Source organism: Zingiber officinale, chromosome 3B, assembly GCF_018446385.1.
Source record: "Zingiber officinale cultivar Zhangliang chromosome 3B, Zo_v1.1, whole genome shotgun sequence".
NCBI lineage: Eukaryota > Viridiplantae > Streptophyta > Magnoliopsida > Zingiberales > Zingiberaceae > Zingiber > Zingiber officinale.
Genome location: NC_055991.1, coordinates 23,919,200 through 23,939,458, shown reverse-complemented (window position 1 = coordinate 23,939,458; position 20,259 = coordinate 23,919,200). Strand labels below are relative to the sequence as shown.

Genomic DNA, 20,259 nt, shown 5'->3' with positions numbered 1-20,259 from the left:
TAGATAAAGTTACAAAAATATCCTTATTTTTTAAATTAAAAAATTTTCATAATATTAATATTTATTTTATAAATATAAATTAGATATTTTTAATAATAAGATTAATTTTTTATATTGTCATTTAAATTAGCTATTTTTTTAATAAAAAATTAATTTTTTATACTATTCATAACAAAACAATGAATTACCGATAGTCAGGTAATTAAATGAGAAATAATGAAAATAATAATTTTAGAAATCTTAAATAAAAAAATTTGAAAGATAATGCTGATAACGAGAATTTCTATTCTTTAAAAACTTATTAAATTTTGATGAAAAAATTAAAAAATAGTAGATATCCTCTTAAATTTTGACGACAAAAATAGTTTCTCCTTTCAATTCAGTTAGAAGATGTGTCGAATCTCCTCCTTTAATAATCTGGTAGTAAGCGAGCTGTGAAGAAGGTGAGGAAATTGAACTCCGGCGACATAGTAAAATTAGAAATTGAAATATTTCTTAAACTATTAAGAACAGGGATAGAATTGAAATAAAAAATATTTTATTTTCCCTTCCCCTTCTTTACACCCCAATTCGGGGTGTAAGAAAATCTCTATTTCCATGGGTAACGAAGGTTAAAACTTACCCTTTCTTACCTTTCCTTCCCTTTCCTCACACTTTCCCAAACGAGGTTCAAAGTTTCCCTTCCCCTTCCTTCCCTTTCCCTCACCTCCTCCCAAACAGACCATAAGTGGATCAAAGGCTGCAATTGAGTTAAGCCGAACAATAAGAAATTTGAGCTTTTGTAATGATTATATTCGTGAAATATATTCATGAGCTTATGAATTAAATATTATTAAATTTAAATTTATCTCAATAATATTTTTAAATTTGAAATTAGGTTTCAACTCGGCTCATTAATTTAATCGAATAAACTTGAATATTTTTTTTTTTGAAAATCGAGACCTCAATAGTTTGTTCACAAACGACTTGACTTATTTATACTCTTATAGAATTGTAATTGAGATATGAATCCTCGGTGCTTATAGATCTACTGAATGACTTTATCATTGTACCATGCGGGCCTAAACTAATAAATTATAAATTTTTTAATATCATATATTCTAATTTTATAATCGGATTAATCCTAATAGATCTCGTAAATATCTGTATTGTACGTACCAATTAGCAACGGTCAACTTATAGCCGATAAGTAGTTAGAGTGTCCAAGGTTTTTTTTTCTGAGATCGTGTGCCCTTTAGAAATTGATTTATATCCTATTGTAAAAATTTATCATCCTCTAATCAACTGGACACCCCATGAAAAATACATTACACCATTGTAACAAAAAATTGATTATACTTATCATAGATACCTTTTATAGTTCATCTCTAAATTATATGAAAAAAGATAAATTATAATGGTAATTTATAATTGATCACTAAATAGTTAGGGGTAGAAAAAAAAAATTTCGAGGATATGTATCCGTTAAAATTTGATTTCTATCCTATTATAAATCAATCGTATCCGTGTATCTCACGGGGACGAATGAATGGTATATTTTTTTAAAATTCAGATATTCAGCTGAATTAACTAATCCTGAAAGTACCCGTTCCATCCTACTAAAATTTCCCTCTGAACATAGGGATAAATAGGTGAGGGTGAATGAGGCCATCCAGTGTATTGTACTACCATTGCACTTTACAATAAGTGTGCTGTTAGCCATTACATAAATCTATTCTGATTCTTTTCCAATTACCTTTTAGAAAGTTCTAAAATCACAAAAAATACTCTTCGAAATGTTCAAAGTCTTGCGACTCTGGTTATTTTGGTCGTTTTAAAACTTTGGAGGGTTAAACTGTAAGTGTAAAAACCATCCCTGCGAAAGTTTAAGAAAGTGGAGACTTGCAGTTGTTGCAGGAGAGTGACGACGGCGAGGAGCAGTTAACCATTTTCTAATCCGTTTTCCTTCTCCCCCAATCCTCACCACCTCCTCCACCGCCTCGCGGCACGCCCTAACCGCCGCCATCATCATCCTCGCTTGTCCCACTCCCACTCCGTTACCACCTCCACCTAACCAAATCGTTCTTCCATCTACACATCCATCATTCGATCGATCCCCTTTTCGGCTCGCCATCTCTTCCAAGCCAAGCAAACGCCCCGCTCCTCAATTAAGGTCGCACCTTGAGGGGACGTAGCATAAGCGATCGAGATGGCTGACGTCGAGCCGGGCACCGCCGCGAAGAGGCAGGCTTCCGGCGGCGGAGCGTATTACTACGAGACGGCGGAGGAGGAGGAGCGGGCGTGGGTGCCGTGGCTGGTCCCGGGATTCGTGCTAGCTTGCGTGGGCGTGTTTGTGGCGGAGATGTACGTCAACAACTGCCCCGCGCATCCCCATCCCCTCGGCTCCTGCGTCGCCGGCTTCCTCCATCGCTTCTCCTTCCAGCCCACCCGACAGAATCCCCTCCTTGGGCCCTCCTCCTCCACGTAATTTCTTTCCCTCTTCTTGGAATTTGATCAAGTTTTGATTTTCCTAAAGAGTAGAGATCTAACTTGCTTGCTTACTTGCTTGATTGGGGAAAAGGCCAATACCCTCAATCTCTCTTGAAATTTTGATGTTGTCTTATCGTTTAATTCATTGTTATAAAATTTATATAATTAAAGATAATGCAAAGTTGAATTTTAGGTTTTTCTACCTATTGTGCTACCTTTCTTTTAGTCTTCGAGTTCTTTCTTCGAAAGTTCTTTATTCGCGTAGAAGATCAAACCTTTTAGAAACTTTGTTTCTTTTTCACCCAACGTTTTTCTGCCTTTTGTTGACTTTTAAGCTCCTCATTGGAGTGGAAGGTTTGTACACTTGTTCACTTGCCTCTTCTTCGTCAGCTTGGAGAAAATGGGGGCTCTCGAATGGAACAGAGTAGTCCACCAGAATCAAGGTTGGAGGTTGCTCTCTTGTGTCTGGCTCCACGCAGGGCTCGTCCATTTGATCGTGAACATGCTGAGTTTGATATTTGTTGGGATTCGTCTCGAACAGCAATTTGGATTCGGTGAGATTTCTTCCCATCCTTATTCATCAGACAAAGACAAGGTCATATTTATGCATTGTCAATTGGCATTCTTTCTTCTTGAGATATGATTTCTTGTATGTCTTCAAATGCTTTTTTAGTTCGATCAATACATGTTGCTTTTGTATTTCCAGCTTGACAAATTCTTTTACCTTCCAGTTCGCATTGGAACAGTCTACATTCTGTCAGGCTTTGGTGGTGCTGTTCTCTCAGCTCTTCTCCTAAGGAATAACATTTCTGTTGGTGCTTCTGGAGCTCTATTTGGCCTTCTTGGATCAATGCTTTCAGAACTTGTCATAAATTGGGCTATCTACTCTAATCGGGTGAGCACATTGCTTTTCTTGAAATCTCTAGTCAAGAAAATCTCTAAGCTATCACCTTTGTTGCAGATTGCAGCTCTATTAACTCTCATTCTGATCATCATAATCAACTTGGTCATTGGCTTATTTCCTAGTGTGGATAACTTTGCCCATATCGGCGGGTTCTTATCCGGCTTCCTCCTGGGTTTTGTTTTGCTAATCCGGCCTCAGTTCGGATGGATGGAGCGCCATGATCTTCCCCCTTCAGCTCAGGTTACATCCAAGTACAAAGCATACCAATGTGTCTTATGGGTGTTGGGACTCATTTTACTGATAGCTGGGTAAGCAAGCGTTCTCGATCACTGTCGCTTCAATTTCACCATTGTTGATTCTTTGGTCTCTTTTCAGATTTGCAGTTGGCTTGATCATGCTCTTCAGGGGAGTGAACGGGAACGACCACTGCCACTGGTGCCACTACCTGAATTGTGTGCCAACGTCCAGTTGGAGCTGTGAGAACTGAAGAACAATGGCATAGGAAAGAACAGAAAAACAAGTTGCAGTATGACATCCAAATCATTTTTCTTCTTTCTTTCTTGCTTTTATTATGTCTCAGATTCAGCTTGTACAGATGAACTCGGTTGCTATTGCAATTATTTGAGCTTGATCGTTTTGTGAATTCGGCACAATTTTTATTTTTTTCATCTGAATTATTGTACTGTAGCATGTCATTCTTCGACACGAACGTCAAAATTGGATTAAAGTTCTTCTGTTAAATCATTGAGATTGCAGTAGCAGCTAGTGTTCACTGAATCTGGTGCTCTGTATCTTTCTTGCTGGTGTTGCTTTTCTGCACTTTATTCTGCTCTTGCATGGACCGATGATTTAGAATATGAACAGCATGCCAATTCCAATTCAAGAATTAATGCTTCCTTATTTTTTTTTATAAATAAATTTAATACCCCAATCTTAATCTGTGTGATTAAGACGTCAGGATAGCCCTATAACCATGGGCGGATTTAAGGGTGGTAGGCCTGGGCTGTAGCCCAGGCTTAGTTTGGACTATTCTCTCAACTATTAAGTATGATAGTAAAAAAAAAAATTAATATATTTAATGTACAAATTTAATTTAGCCCAGTCCAAAATCTAATTTTCATTTTTCTCATTCCTCCCAAACATTAAAAGTAATTGAATGATTATTTATTTCATTTCATATGAGTCACGACTCATTAGAGATACACAAAAAATCGAAGGGTTTCGAGGAGTTGGAGCATAGAGATAAGGACAGAGCTTGAGAAAATTTTTAGTCACCCCTCTAGTCAATTTCTGGCTCTGCTCCTACCTATAACATGAGGTATATGGGGTGGGCCACCCTAGATCCAGTCAAGTCGGACCAAGAAGGACAAAGTAGAGCTTGGGAATGTAAGATGTTTGACCCTTGGGTAGGGAATGCTTGAGAATCGGACTCGGTGGTGCTTAATCGTGAGGTTCGTTAAGGCATCTTCAATTGTTAAAGTTCTAAATGAGCTTTTTTATGATTTCAATATGCCATGTCAATATTGTAAAATCTTATTGAAACATTTCAATAATTAAAATTTTAAATGAGCTTTTTTATGATATAATTTGTAGTTACATGACTCCATGTATATACATCAATTTCAATAAAAAAAAAATATATTTGAATTTTCACTACTGCTCTTGAACTATAAACCTCAAACTTCATATTTATAATTATTCAAGTTTTTTTATTCAACCTTTTTTTATTTTAAAAACCTCTTACAGACCTTATGGGAGATGCTCTAATTTTTTTATTCAACCTTTTTTATTTTAAAAACCTCTTACAGGTTTGTAGTGGAGATGCTCTAATTACCAAACATGGACAGTAATGGTGGTCAACGATCATTACATAAGGAGAATTTTAAATTTTAATATCGCAATTACTTGATAAAGACTATAAAAGGGAACGGATAATGAAAATTATTTGAGAACCATATTTAACTAATTATAATCAAGCAATATTTAACTGATTAATAATCAACAGGATAACCGACGGTCACAAACCCGCCCTGTGGTTTATTGGTGCACTCACGATCACCTTCACCAAGAACCCTAACAGAGAAATTGACGATCCCATTCCCCCTCCCATCGGCCTCCCTCAGCCTGTAGCTAAGCAAGTGCAAGTAGTCCTCCGGCCACCGGAAATCCGACACCGGAACCTCCGCCGCCGCCACGCGCCGCGCACGCCCGCCGCCGCGGGGCCTGCAGCAGACCTCCACCGTTATCGACCGCGACGACGGAGGGAGCGCCAGTCGCATCTTCTCGTTCCAGCGCGGATACCTGCCGCCGCCGCAGTCAATGCCCGTGACGACGGTTTGGCTACTACGAACATCGCCGCCTACGCCGGGACGGACCGCCACGAAGGTGGGGGTGTTCCCCAGACGGCGGAGCTCTTCCGCGGAGACGATGGTGATCTCTATTGTGGCTGCGCGTTCCATCCTTTGTTGCTATGTATGTGCGTGTATCCGCATTGTTGGTTCTTTATAGGGCAACGTGAGGAAGCGGGGAGGAAACCGCATCGGATTAATCTGCATCAAATTTGATTGCGATTAAATTGCTTGTTTCCTTAAATAGTGACCGTGTGGGGCTCGTTGACACGAGATTATTATATTCTTCGTTGAATTACACGCTTTGACTTGACGGCTCACATATTTCCATGTATGGATATGGTCAATTATGAAGTTGATAGATTCGTCAAATTATTCAATTTCGTTGCAAGTAATAGCAGAACGAGGATGAATTACGAATCCAACATGATCCACAGGCCTGTGACAATTCATATGAAGGAAGCCATATAGCCCGTGATTGATCATGCCAGGCTCTAAGCCCGTTTGGGCATCCCTAATTTAGATGATTTGTCTAAGAGATTAATTCTTTGAACTGATTAAGTCATGAAGGTGACTAACCTTGTCTCATAAGAATTTCCATCGGCTATCAAAGTAAATCTGAAAGTACGCACGATTCCTCCCCCAGTAACTAACATCTCAAATTTTTCATGTCACCGTTGAAAAATATCTTACAATGTGTCGTAGTTAAAAATCAAACTGCTTGATTAATCTGTCTAACGTCTTGTTGCTACACCATTGTTCATGATATGCCGAATAAGATAGGGCCCCTAAAGATAAGGTCGAAGTCAAGGAAACTGGTTGATGTGATGGTCAAAGTCAAGGAGTCAACACTAGGGGTCGACACAGGCGTACGGCTAGGTCGAATAGTCCAGTCGATTGGATCTCTTGTCCGATCAGATTCTGAATGCTCCCAGCTCCATAAAATCCCGATCTGAGTCCTTAGAAGAGCCGAAACCTCAGAATGGTTGAGTCCTTCAAGGGTCGAATCCTCAAGAGAGTTGAGTCCTCAGAGGGACCGAGTCCTCGGAAGAGTCGAGTCCTCAGAAGGATCAAGTCCTCAGAAGGACCAAGTCTTCAGGAGAGTCGAGTCTTCAGAAAGATCGAGTCCTCGAGAGGATCGAGTCCGCAGAAGAGCTGAGTCCTCAAGACGAACAATGCTCTTTAGCCAATCCAACCTCGTTCGAGAGCAAGATCCGAGCGGACGTTAAAGGGAATTCGACCGACATACCATCAATCGGTCGACCGACCATCAAAGCATACTAAGGGCCCATCATCTCAACACCTAATATTCCTTTTTGGCATCTTGTGTAACCATTGTCAGAGAATTAAGGGGGTATACTCCATGCGAGGCATATGACATAAGCTTCTACCTTACAAAGCACAGAAATGGTGAGCCTATTTTGGAAAAGTTGTCAGCAATCGGTCGACGACCATCAAAGCATACTAAGGGCCCATCATCTCAACACCTAATATTCCTTTTTGGCATCTTGTGTAACCATTGTCAGAGAATTAAGGGGGTATACTCCATGCGAGGCATATGACATAAGCTTCTACCTTACAAAGCACAGAAATGGTGAGCCTATTTTGGAAAAGTTGTTAGCATGTCAGAATAGTCGATCCTATTTTAGTAATGCATCAATATTCGTGCAAAGAGAAAAAGTAACATTATATATGGGGGTCTCCACCTACATGCGTAGGTACGCTTCGCCATTAGAGTTCGTTGCCCATTATCCCTGCTCTTCATTTTCTTCTTCCACCACCTTGCCTAAATTGAGCGTGTTGGTGCGGGAAGTACCAGGTGATCAAACTTCTATTTTGATTATGTCAAAGGGTCCAAAGTTAAGTTGTCTTGTGATCTAACAAGGTTGATTGAGCTTGCAGGAAAAGTACTAAGTGTTCGTAGGCAAAAGTCTTAGTGGATTCTAGGCAGGTGGAAACCCCTAGGGGATGGTAACCTTAGATCCTAGGGGGTGGTAACCCTAGGTGATGAAAAGTCCTAGCTGCGGTTAAGCAGGTGAAAACCCCTAGGGGGCGGTAACCTTAGGTCAAAGGAGGAGGTAACCCTAGGCGGAAAGTCTTGACGGGTCGAGTTCTTCGGGCAAAATCCTAGAGTCGGGGACTCTAGGTTGAAATCCTGGTGGTCGCGGACCAGGTGGAAGTCTGGACGGGTCGTGGAGCGGACGTCCAGCATGAAGACCAGAAGCCTTGGCCGCTGAGCAAAAGTTCAGTCGGTCTGGAGGACCGGTCTGGAAACAGGTAACTTCTCCTGAGAGGAGTAGGTGAGGACGCGTTCCCTGAAGAGGGAACAGTAGGCGTCGGTTCGACCTAGAGTTTCGACGAAACTTAATTAAAGTCAGAATTGGAAAGTCAGAGGCTGTCAAATTTCATATTATATGTAACAACCACCCTTCTCACTACTCTCTAAAGGTGTCCATTACATAACTACTATAAACTCTTACTTAACTAGTGTAACAAACTGTACTTTATTTTTCCAGAAAACTTAAAATTTCGTCAGAGTATATGTTGTTCGGCAGGACTAAAATACAATACAATACTCTAAATTCAGAACATGCACATATAACTCATAATAACATAAACATATGAAACTATATCTCAATGCAAACACTACATATCTACTTACTAAACAAAACTCATCTTAGCATGCGATCTAAAACAAGAGTAATCTCAAATGACATGAATATAAGGTACAATTTCAAATGTTTCTTAACCACTAAAACATGGAAACTTAATAATGCTCCAAGTCTCTCCCATAGTCCTGGCATCACACATCCTTCTGCACCTCCTTGTTGCCTTCCTTTTCTATAGCTTTTCCTTTTCTTTATCTGCAGTAAGAGGAAATGCAACTATAAGCGAATGCTTAGTAAGCGCTGTCTAACTCACAAAAACTTGAATGTGCATATAAATACAGCAATTCTAAAAATTGAATCTGTAAGAAGAAAACTACTCATGCTCATCTAATAGCAAAGCACTAAAATCTGCATACTCATGATATACAAGAATAAAACTGCATGTTGGAAGACAAGACTAATCATGTTCAATAAACTAATCATGAAACAAATAAAACTAATACTGCATGCTTCGAATTAAAAGAAACTAAACTTGCTGACTCTAAACATAAGTGAAGCTTGTTTCATTTGTTCCAAAACTTATACTTTAATACTTCAAAATAATAATCAACTTCTCTTGGGCTAGGCGTAGTACCAAAACGCGCTCCCTAATAGAGACTATGGTAGCTAGTCACAAGTTCTACGAGGGTAAAGACCTTGGTCTTACCAGGGCCAAGACCTTGGAATTGGTCACCTGGATTTGTTTAACGACAACCTTGGAAGTCGGGTACTAGCCTCTTCAAAGTAAAATATCTTAATTACTTCTTCTTTAAATGTCTTGACATTTTAACAAGCACCTTGTGTGCCAAAATCCCTAAAGTCTTGACTTTGGGATCTACTTAAGGCCTTGGCCTTTTTCTTTCTTTTCTTTATCTTTCTTATACTTGTTAATACCTCTAATAAAAGGATGTCTCATACAAAATTGCACTAAAATGCTTATTAACATTGCACTGAAATGCTTAACAGAACTGCATGGAAATACTTAATAAAACTGTACTGAAATGCTTATTAAAACTGCACTAAAACTAAATCTGCATACAAGCTTAATCAATTCTGCATAGAAGCTTAATCAAATCTGCATACAAGCTTAATCAAATCTGCCTACAAACTTAATCAAAATTCTGAACTGGAATGCTATACTACACAACTGGTAAATCTAAAACTGCATGTATAACAAGACAAAAACCAAATCTGCACTTGCTAAGTAAAAGACCAATCGAAATACTTATGGAAGGGGACATGTTCTGTTCATGTTTGAGAAAAAGAAAAGGTACATGTATCACCGTATAGCACAAGAGGTATGGGATGTTCTAAGCTTCAATGGAGCTATTCGTGACAAATGTGTCACAAAAATAATCAATAGTAACTATTTTAATCAATAGTTGAAGTGTACAGAGCTATTCGTGGCAAATCCAGCTTATTCGAACTTGTTTCTTTTGCTTATTAACTATTCCTCTAAAGCTGTGGTACATGTGAAAGTATCAGAATCTGAAGTGCAAAAAGGCCAGCTGTTCGTGGCCATTTCATGGCACAAAACAATTTTAACTTTGCTGGAATTAACATCTCTCTAATTCTTACTTCACTATTCCAAATACATATAGTCTATTACTTCAAAATAATGGTAAATTCTTTCTTGGCAAATGAAAACTGCACTTAATGAAATATACTCTTATTAAAATTCTGCACTCAATGGAATATAACTGCACTGAAGAGGAATGCATTATTCTAAGAACTAAAACTAAAACTAAAAACTATACTAAGCTTCATGGCTGTTCTTGTTCAGGTTTAACAGAAAAACCTATAGCAGAAATGCTATAATCCATACGGTAAGATCAAAACCACATGTATAAGGAAACTAATAGCAGAAGACAACTACATATCAAACCTAAACAATTCCCCTCTTGTATCCTTAATGAAACTCATGACATAGACTTTTAAAACCGTTCATCTTCATGGCATACTCAAAAATACAAGGAAACACCAAATCAAATTCGGAACCACTCTTACCGCAGGTGAGTAGCAACTTACAGAGGTGTTCTTGGACTCACAACTGAAGAAAGGCAGCTAGGGTTTGCGGAGAGGTCGAAATTTCCGGCGACTCCTTGCGTCTCCGTGCTCTCCTCGACGAGAGTATCGCGAGGATGGAAAGAGCTCTCGGATTGGACCCTTGGCCGGCCACCGAAATCGAAGCCCTAGCCTCCTTTGTGTTTTCGCCCGAGCAGAGAACGGCGTCGCGCCGCGAGAGAGAAAGGAGAGGAAAGGTTTTTAGGTCACGGTAAAACCTAAGTTCTCCCTTTATAACTCCAATATTCTGTTAACTATCGACCACGTAAATATATTTCGCTACCTATCTGATTAGCATCACCCGCTTGGGCACTTGGTCAGCCGGATCTGCTTAAGGTTCGAGTCGGGTCTGAGGTCGCGGGTTCGAACCTCGGTCGAACCTATTTATTTTTTGAAACTTCTCCCTTTCGGTAAAAATACTAAATGACCTCCAAAAATTACATAAAAATATTCTAAAAATTTCTAAAAATCTCTAGAATATTTCTATAGCATTTCTAAGTATTAATAATGACTTTTAGAACTTAAGACAAGGAAATTTTGGGTCGTTACATTATATATAATATTCTTTTCTTGGACTAATTTTATTTTGCAGAAAATAAGGGGCTGGAAAAAACTGGCCTGGGTGCCTGGAGTCGGTCCAAGCGCCCGGAACTCAAAAGTTATCAACAAGCCGATGTGGCGTGCGTCGGTTGGCCAAACCACGTTGTCCAGGCACCCAGACTGGTTCCAGGTGCCCGGAACAACCTATAAAAGCAGGCTTCGACCAGGATCTTAAGAACAAGATCAAGAACAACTTTCGCTTCTTCGAGCTGCTCAGAAAATGCCTCTACGATGCCCGAAAGCTCCGACGATGATTCAACTGAAGATTTCCTTATACAAAGTTATCAGTATTCTTTAATTTTCAAATTACTTGTAAAACTGTATTTGTACTCTTTTCGACTGATTAGTGATTGCCTATCGAAAGCACTCTCACGTACGACCCTTGGAGTAGGAGTCGCCATAGGCTCCGAACCAAGTAAATTCTTGGTGTTTGTATTGTTTATCTTTATTTTCCGCTACGTATTTACTCAAAATGAACAAATTAGTCATGAGTGCTATTCACCCCCCTCTAGCGCTTTACGAACTTATAATTGGTATCAGAGCAAGGCTGCTCTGAATTGGTGAAACCACCAATTGAGCAAGGGGGTTCCTTTTTTAAAGGAAAATAGATATCGTTTGTGTTCAAAATTGTACGTTTTTCATTTTTTCCCTCCAAAACTATTTTTTGAAAAATTCATTTTCATCTTTTCACCATTTGTTAGTATTGTCAAAATATCGTACTTAACAAAATTTAAAATAATATTTTTTATTAATATTTTTTTTAATTTTATTTTATTTTCTCAAAATTAGTGAATTGCTATTTTTATTTTTCTCTCGCACTACTAATCCAAGACCAAGTCTTGGAACATTTGTTATTATTTTTTTTTTTGTGTGAGATTCCTCTTTAATGGCACACCAAGAAGGGTATAGCACTGCATGCCCTCCCCTCTTCTCTGGCGAATACTTCAGTTACTAGAAGAGTCGAATGAAGTACCACCTCAAGACGCAAGTTAAGATGTGGATAATCATCCAAACTTATCTCGAACTCCCATTCGATGGCGTTGGAAAGCTAGTATCATGCTAGAACTGAGACACAACCTTGATGAACAAAATTGAGGTCGACACCAAAGCAACATGCACTCTCCAATGTGGCTTAACCAAAGAAGAATCGAACCGGGTTGGCCCCTTTAAAAGGGAGAAATAACTATGGGAGAAGCTGATCAAGCTGCACGAGGGAACCTCAGATACCAAGGTAAGCAAATGTGATTTGATATTAAATAAACTTTACAATATAAAAATGCAAGAGGATGAATCGGCAAGCCAACTTCATGCACGAATTCATGACCTCCTAATGGCCTTCACGCAATTGGACAGAAGGTAGAGAATTGCGACATCATCAAGTATGCGCTCAATGCATTTCCGAGGAATACCTTGTGGGCATCAATGGTAGATGCTTACAAAGTATCCAAGGACATTTCTTTAGTTAGACTAGACGAGTTTTTTTTTCTAAATTTGAACTTCATGAACAAACTAATACTACTCGGACCGAGAAAGGTATTGCTTTGATTGCAGGAACAAGCAGAATGCGGGAATAAAAAAAAAGCGTAGAACCGAACCCGAGTCCGAAGATGAATCAGACTCAGAAGACGACAACGATGAAATTACAGCCGAGCTCATAAAACTGGTACGAAAAATGTGCAAAAAGAAGAAGGTGACTCAATTGAACACGAAGGCCAAGTCTGGAGTTACCTGCTACGGCTGCAACCAGAAGGGACAGTACAAGTCAGAGTGTCAGAACCAGAAGCAATGAAGAAGGAAGACCTTAAAAGCAACGTGGTCCGAGTCCGAGTCCTCTGAAGATTCCGACGAAGAACATGAGCAAGCAAGCTTCCTTGCTCTACCAGTACAAGCATACATTACCGAAACAAAGTCTGAATTAGAAATCGCAGCCAAATTGGAAACCAAGATCGAAAGAAGCCATGGATCCATATTCATTTCTGAAGGGCCAAACAATATTGTAAGCTCCCTAATTTTGGGTACTAAAATTGATGAATTACAAAATTTAGTTTCATATTTGTTAAGAAAATTGGTAAAATCCAACCTCCGAGTCAAGTCACTCCAAAAGGAGGTAACATTCCTTAAGAAGGAGACTAACCTAAGTCCTTTGACTGAGCCAATTCAAAATGGAAGTTTAACCCAAGTCCAACAACTTGAGGAAGAAAATTCCAATTTGAAAACTCAAGTTAAAGGACTTAGGGATACATTGGAACAGTTCACCGTGGGTTCCAAGAATCTTGAACTGATTCTTGGAAAATAAAGGGTCGTATGCAACCGAACTAAACTTGGATACAAGGCCAAACAAAGATTTAGATCATACTTATCATTAGTAATTCGATCAAATAGAAACTTAGTTCAAACATAGGTCCCCAAGTCCAATCTGATTAATCAAGTTGGACTCAATCAATATTGGATCCCCAAGGATGAAATACATTACCTTGATAGACCTTATCGAGGCTATGATCTAGGGGGAGCAAATAAAAAGACTATTTTTATGATTAAATAGATTTGTTTGATGCTTGATTTACTGCTCTTATTATATATGCTTAGACTAGAGTAGATAAGAACTTAAGCTTGATCTACACTTGATTAATTAAACCTAAGATTTTCAGGAAGAAAATTAAATATTAAATTTCTTTAAAAGATTTTGTCTAGAAGTAATTGATGATCCAATACCCAAGAAGGTCTAGTGCCTCGCCACAGCCTGGAAGCCAATTATTAAATTAAATATTTAATTGACTAACTGTTAAACCTTGATCTAACTCAAATGTTGATCAATCCTTAAATTTGAATTTAAGATTAAATTAATTAACTCATAAAACTATCAAGGTTTCCTGATTAAAAATCTACAAAAGGGTGAGATGGATCTAGATTTAAAATATAAAGTAGTTAACCATACCCAAATTAATTAAAATTAATTCAATTAAGTTAACTGAATTAATTTTGAAATCTTAATTTCAAATTCTAATTAATTTCAAAATCTTAATTAATCTTAATTTCAAAAATATTATTTATAAAATCATAATGAATTTTAAAATCATAATTATTTATAAAATCATAATTATTTACAAAATCATAATTAATTTTAAAATCATAATTAATTTCAAAATCATAATTATTTACAAAATCATAATTAATTTCAAAATCTTACTTAATTTCATAATTAATTTCAAAATCATAATTAATCTTAAAATTTAATTAATTTTAAAATCATAATAAATTTCAAAATTCTTAATTATTTGATTATTAATTTTCAAATCATAATTAAATTTCAAATTATTAATTCTTAGATTTTTAAAATCTTAATTATTTTTAAATGATAATTAAATTTTAATTCATAATTAATATGTAAGTTTATAATTTCAAACTTAATTAATTTTCAATATATTTTTAAAATCTTCAAAATTTTAATTATTGTCAAATGTTTAAATCTAATTAAACTTATATTTTAAAATTTGAAATTCAAAATTAAATATTCTGAAATTCAAAATTCAATTGAAATCCAAATTTAACTTAATTTTTTTTTTTTGAAATACTCTTCAATATCATCATAGATAAATTCAACTTCAAGATTAACTTAACTCCATCTCGCATAAACTCATAAAACTGAACATGCTTGATAACCTAAAATGGGTGAGATGGAAAATCAGAAAAATAAATAATAACTTTTATGTTTTTAATTTACATGCTTGGACTCTAGGATTCCCAAACTGAAATCACTTAATTAAATTTTTGGCATTAATTAAGTGGGAGTGAAATGAAGGTTAAGACATTAATTTTTGTTTTATTAAAGCATTATTTTTCAAGACTTCAAAGTTTTTTTTTTTTAAAAAGGAAGTTCAATTTTTTTGTTTAACTATTTTTGAAAATAAACCTTATTTAAAAAGCAGGTTCAAATATTTTTGAATAAATTTTTAAAGAAAGTACTTTTAACTAAGTTCTTATCAAAACTTTTATAAAGCTAAAGTATTTAACTAAAGCTTTTATCAAAATCTTTTTTAAGCTAAGTACTTAACTAAGTTTTTATCAAAATTCTTTTTAAGCTGAGTACTTAACTAAGTTTTTTTTTATCAAAATATTTTTTAAGCTAAGTACTTAACCAAGTTTTTTTTAAAGCCAAGCTTTTGTCAAAATTTCTTTTTTTTGAAAGCTAAGTATTTAATAAAGTGTTTTTACTTTAGCTAAGTGTTTTTCAAAGCAATTATTTTCAAAGCTAAAATTTAGCTAAGGTTTTTTTTTGGAAAAAGCTAAGTTTAGCTAAGTTTTTTTTTCAAAAGCTAAATCATTTTCAACTCTTAAAAATTAGCTAAGTTTCTTTTTGCTAGCTTTCAGGGGAGCTTAAAGTTAAACAGAGTAAATTTTTTACTATTTTTATATATTAAACAAGCTTTCTCTCTACTTATTTTGTTTTTGATTTATGTCAAAGGGGAGAGAGAAGTTAAAGTTAAGAGTTAAACATAATTTTTGTGAAAGGGGGAGCATAATGAAGTTTTTTTTTTTACATATTATTGTATTTATGCTCATCCCCAGCCGCATCCTCATGAACCAAGGCCACACACAATTCAATATGTGGAAGTCCCGTAGACTCAATTTCCCGAGCTCCGTCAATAGGTCCAGTCATTCTGTACTTATCATCGGTCGGAAACTCATAGCACTCAGGAACGCTATCGATACAACTAGGGGATGTGTTGAGCAACTCACCAAGGTTCTGCCGACGATCGCCATCTCCAAACAATCGATGCTATCGACGATTGAGCAGGCCTCCCAGTCATGGCTCTGGGAATGGCGATCCGAACTAGCAAGAGCCCAAGAAACAAAACCACTGAGCTTTGACTCAAGCCCCCACCGACACTACAACAAAAACATTAAAAGACAACGGTTAAAAACCGTTGTCGTAGCCCTTTAAAACCGTTGTAATTGTCAGTGTTGTTAAAAGTGGGGGGCTACGACAATAATTTTAAACCGTTGTCTTTGAATAAAAAGACAACAGTTTTGCAACGATTTTAAACCGTTGTCTTTGAATGAAAAGACAACGGTTTAAAACCGTTGTTATTTAGAGCATTTTTAAAACAGTACTACTAGCTACAACCATTTTTGGGGCTACGACAACGGTTTTTAACCGTTGTCTTTGAGGGTGATAGACAACAATAACGGTTTTAAACCGTTGTCTTTTTAATTATTATCTTTTAATACCAATATATCTGATTTCAATTTAAATATATAATAAAGAATCATAATCAAGAAAGAATATTCCCCACATCAATATCATTCAAAATGATAGTTATACAAGAATTACAATCACAAAAGAAGAAACATATCTCATGTTCAAATAAAATTTATCCCAATTACAAATAAACAAATAAACTCTATTTACAAGTAATGAACAATAACTAAAAGACTAGAAACTTGTGATGGTGGTTCATGCCATGTAGGATTGCACTTAATTATTGTCAACCTAAGTCCCATCACAATCTTCAACTTGTAGGATTTCATTGGACTCCTCTTTCTCACTTGCTGATTCTTTCATGCCAACCGTTTCTAATATTGTTGATCATCAGTTCCATAATAAATCCAGTCTTCCTCATACTAGCTCCATCAAAAAGTCCAATCTTCACCATACCATGCTGTGTAGTGACAAAACAGTGAGGATTTACCTGTAATTGAACTGGGGCAAACTTAAATGTAATGAAATCACACAGAGGCTAGTACAAAAATCTGGATTTAATAGTGGGAATTGAATCAAATCTCTATTTAACCTGGAAAATATCTCATTGCCAGATTTACCTTTGTAAGAACCCCTGGAATGACGTTCTGCGAGTTTCATTTCCATCTGCCTCATGTCGAACTACAGTGACCCAATCTAATGCTTTCTCTTATGCAACTTTGTGGGCTTCCCCTTGCCCGAAGCAGTAGGCTGCATTTCATGTTTAGATAGAAGCACATTAGACATGATGTTATTGTAGTTTATTCAAAATATGCAAAAATGCTCAAAAGTGCTGATAATATTGTGCTTATCATTGAGTTGATCAAAGACGATTCAAAGTCTATATTTTAGCGCTAAAACCTCTGTTTATTTTTTTAATATAGGGTTTAGCAATTAATTGAACCATATCATCAAAGATTAGACAAAGTGTACCACCCCATAGCAATACCAGTGCATATGAATTTTGTCTCGATGGAAATGTCCGTTGCAATACATGACAACCTGATAGTCTCAGTATGACCTAGAGCCACCAAGATCAGCTCCAATGGGGGCCTTTAATGATCATTTTAGGTTAGAGTTGACCATTTGACATTTTTTTTTTCTATTCCTCTTTATGTCATCTTTATAAAAAAAATGAAATCAACACTCAAACCTGCTAAATTACAATTAAACATCTTGAAGATTACTTTCCTTTAGGATGAAAAGAAGAAAAAAAATATTAATATGATGTGCTAGATTTCTAAAGAAGAAAGAGGGGTCATTTCTTACTTCCTAATAAGTTGAGACTTAGCTAATATCCATGATCATGATAGAGGTTTGAATACTTAAATTTAGTCCCTCAAGTTTCATTTGAATCAATGAAACCTTTGGTATTTGGTTAAGTACTCACTATGGTCCTTCTCTAGACCGAACCTGGATCCGGAAGCTTGACCCATTGTTTCATTGAACTACATGAGTTAAAAAAATAAAAAACACAACAGAAGCTAAAATGAGGCAACTAAACTTAGTTAAATCAAAACCTATAATACAAACTTCAGAGGTCAAATTGGAAAGAACTTTAACTAGAAATCACACTGAAATGTAGTCATGAGATAACTAAACAAAGATTAAATGAGATGAATGAAACTTCGAGTGTCACATTAAAAGCCCCATGCAAATACGAGGGACCAATTGGGATCAGAATTTTTCCCAACAAATTACAACGAAATGTTGTAATACAGTTGCCATGTGTTGTTGAATAACTTAGTGTATAAAATGTTGAACTAGCTATTGTTTATCTATTGGGGCACTAAATAATCCTAGTACCTGAGTTTCTTCAATTGCACTGGATGTGGAAATATAAATGTTCAGGTCAGTCAAATCTTACTTGATTTGTATAACCTTCTTTCTTGTCGTGTATCCAGCCGTCGCTTTGTAGATAATGGTAAGAATTAGCCATGAGACTAAGAATAAGTACATATATGCCTCCTTGGATCACCATCGACATAGGATTAACCTGACGCTTTCTCGTAGATTCATCAGGCACGCTGTAGGAAAGCATGCAATGTGCATGTCCATTCTTCTGGGAGGGCCCGTGCACGACATTTTCTGATATGGTTGAACTATAGATGCGAATAAACCCAGAGGTTACATGGATTGGATTGGCTGTGTGGGCAGCAGCAACCTTTCCAGACATCGGAGGAAACTTAGCAAATGCTGCGGGTGTTGAGATTGCACCCAACATGTTTAATAGATGCTTCTTTGCAGCATTTCCCTTGTTAGAATCTTTAATTTCATGGTGTCATCTGTAGAAAAATAGTGTAAGAAAACTAAGAACCTGAAATCGTCAAATCATCTAATATTCACAGATAGCGGTTTGAAGTTTATCTAACCCAACCAACCATTTGCAAAGTTTTGTAGGCATAATTAGTATACTCATTTTGCAAATCATTACCACTAATAAAGACTATGACCACCATACCTGGTTTATCACCAACATCCTCACATTTGTCTTCGGATTGATCCATGAAGATTTTACTCTAAGACAATATTTAAAGTGGATGGTACCTTTGGGGCTACAAGACATTGATACAAAATTCTTTGAACCAACAAATTAATTTCAGATGAATCATCCTTCAAAATAGTTGACTTGCAAGTTAGCATCAGATTGAATAATGCCACCATCAATATTTGATACAGTTCTACCTTTATCATCCAGTATGCAGCAAATAATTTAGAACCAACCTTGTAAGGACTTTGACATATGCTTCCTTAATGTATATAATCATTGTCTTTGTTCCCTTGAAGGCCATCACACTTTAGCTGCTTGATAGCCACCTCCTTCTCATGCAAAAGATCTTTTTCCCTGTCAACAATGATCTGCTTTGACCGATGCAAAAGTAAAGAAAAAAAAGTAGGAAGAAAGAGGGTGTTCGATTGAATTAGCAATCATGCGTTGCTATTGATTACTTACTTCTTCCGTCAAAGATTTCCACTTGTCTCCTCCAACTTTAGTAACATGTTCAGATCAAATTGATGCACTTATTATGGTGGTAAAAAATCGAAGAGAAAAAAAAATCGATTATGGAGTAAAAAGATCTGTAGGGGAAAGGAAGAGGAAATCTAACCGTTGCGACTGACTTGTTATTAGGGTTCTTTTCCTTGAACGTCTTCCAAAATTCTTCCCTGTCGAGATAATCGAGTGAGCAACGACGTACAAAGAAGGGTAAAGTAAATCGATGAGCCGATAAGAGAGGATCTCACATGAAGTCGAAGAAGGCACTCTAAGGCCTCTTGGGCGTGTTGGGATCCTTGCCAGTTTTGGAATTCCTTGGCTTCTTTGCTGCACGTTCCGGTCCCTTCTTCACCAAAAGACTTTAGAGAGAAGAAAACAAGCATCAAATCCCCCCTCCCAAAATCACACTTTTTCAACACCGATCGATATGCTAAGAACATTAAAAGGAGAAACGGAATCTCACTTCGTATTAGCCTTCTTGGGAGTGTCAGTCTTTGATTTCCCCCTCTTCATGGCGAGATCTGCAGCAAAGACAATCAGATCCGCCCAAAAAAGTAAAAAAACACACAAAAATCATAGAAATCATGAGAAATCGTAAACTTTACCTTGAGATTAGGGTTCTACGCCATAGGAGAGGAGTGATCGATGGGATGTAGAGGCGAAAGCAAAGAGGATAAGAAGAGGAGGTGAGGGGGAGCCTGGAAGAAGAGGCAAAAAATTGAAATCGACGGCTCGAGATCAGGTCGGGGAAACTAGGGCGAAACATCAAGGGTTCGCAATGTGAAGAGAATGTATAAGGAGAGGGAAAGAAAATGTTCGAGAAGACTAAGGGGGAAAACACGGCGCCAAAAGTTTTTGGCAAAGAGGGAAAGCAAAACACGGTCTAAGAGAATAATGGCAAGAGAATAAAGTCAAAGACAACGGTTTTAGATAACCGTTGTAAAATACGTTGTTGATTTAAAATAAAATCGCTCATTGACAACAATTTTCAC

The 20,259-nt window shown here is 36.8% G+C and overlaps 2 protein-coding genes and 1 long non-coding RNA gene across 5 annotated transcripts; 1 reads left to right on the top strand and 2 right to left on the bottom strand.

Annotated features, from left to right (window-relative positions):
* Window positions 1-1,876: 1,876 nt before the first annotated feature.
* LOC122056208 (RHOMBOID-like protein 3) lies at window positions 1,877-4,016 on the top strand. The gene is made up of 5 exons (XM_042618043.1): window positions 1,877-2,463; window positions 2,860-3,023; window positions 3,201-3,364; window positions 3,431-3,681; window positions 3,749-4,016. The coding sequence occupies exons 1-5, from the start codon at window positions 2,189-2,191 to the stop codon at window positions 3,858-3,860; spliced, it is 966 nt and encodes a 321-aa protein (XP_042473977.1). The 5' UTR covers window positions 1,877-2,188; the 3' UTR covers window positions 3,861-4,016.
* Window positions 4,017-5,253: 1,237 nt separating this feature from the next.
* LOC121968144 (BON1-associated protein 2-like) lies at window positions 5,254-5,843 on the bottom strand. Its single transcript, XM_042518632.1, has one exon. The coding sequence runs from the start codon at window positions 5,830-5,832 to the stop codon at window positions 5,365-5,367; it is 468 nt and encodes a 155-aa protein (XP_042374566.1). The 5' UTR covers window positions 5,833-5,843; the 3' UTR covers window positions 5,254-5,364.
* Window positions 5,844-16,863: 11,020 nt separating this feature from the next.
* Window positions 16,864-20,049, bottom strand: LOC121968142. Of its 3 annotated transcripts, none has more exons than XR_006107957.1 (7): window positions 19,873-20,049; window positions 19,731-19,788; window positions 19,516-19,626; window positions 19,380-19,437; window positions 19,226-19,260; window positions 18,140-19,117; window positions 16,864-16,983 (listed from the first exon to the last, which is right to left on the bottom strand). It is a non-coding gene; the product is annotated as an uncharacterized LOC121968142 (long non-coding RNA). The 3 variants fall into 3 exon arrangements; XR_006107958.1 differs by lacking the exon at window positions 16,864-16,983 and having other exon boundaries at window positions 17,588-18,557; window positions 18,734-19,117; XR_006107959.1 differs by lacking the exon at window positions 16,864-16,983 and having other exon boundaries at window positions 17,588-18,557; window positions 18,997-19,117.
* Between the last annotated feature and the right edge of the window lie 210 nt (window positions 20,050-20,259).

Excerpts from the sequence above, each read along its gene's own strand:
- LOC122056208 (XM_042618043.1), top strand. The coding sequence starts at position 2,189 with ATGGCTGACGTCGAGCCGGGCACCGCCGCGAAGAGGCAGGCTTCCGGC. Across the intron at positions 3,365-3,430 it reads GGGCTATCTACTCTAATCGG|ATTGCAGCTCTATTAACTCT; the intron begins GTGAGCACATTG and ends CCTTTGTTGCAG. Across the intron at positions 3,682-3,748 it reads CTCATTTTACTGATAGCTGG|ATTTGCAGTTGGCTTGATCA; the intron begins GTAAGCAAGCGT and ends GTCTCTTTTCAG.
- LOC121968144 (XM_042518632.1), bottom strand. The coding sequence starts at position 5,832 with ATGGAACGCGCAGCCACAATAGAGATCACCATCGTCTCCGCGGAAGAG.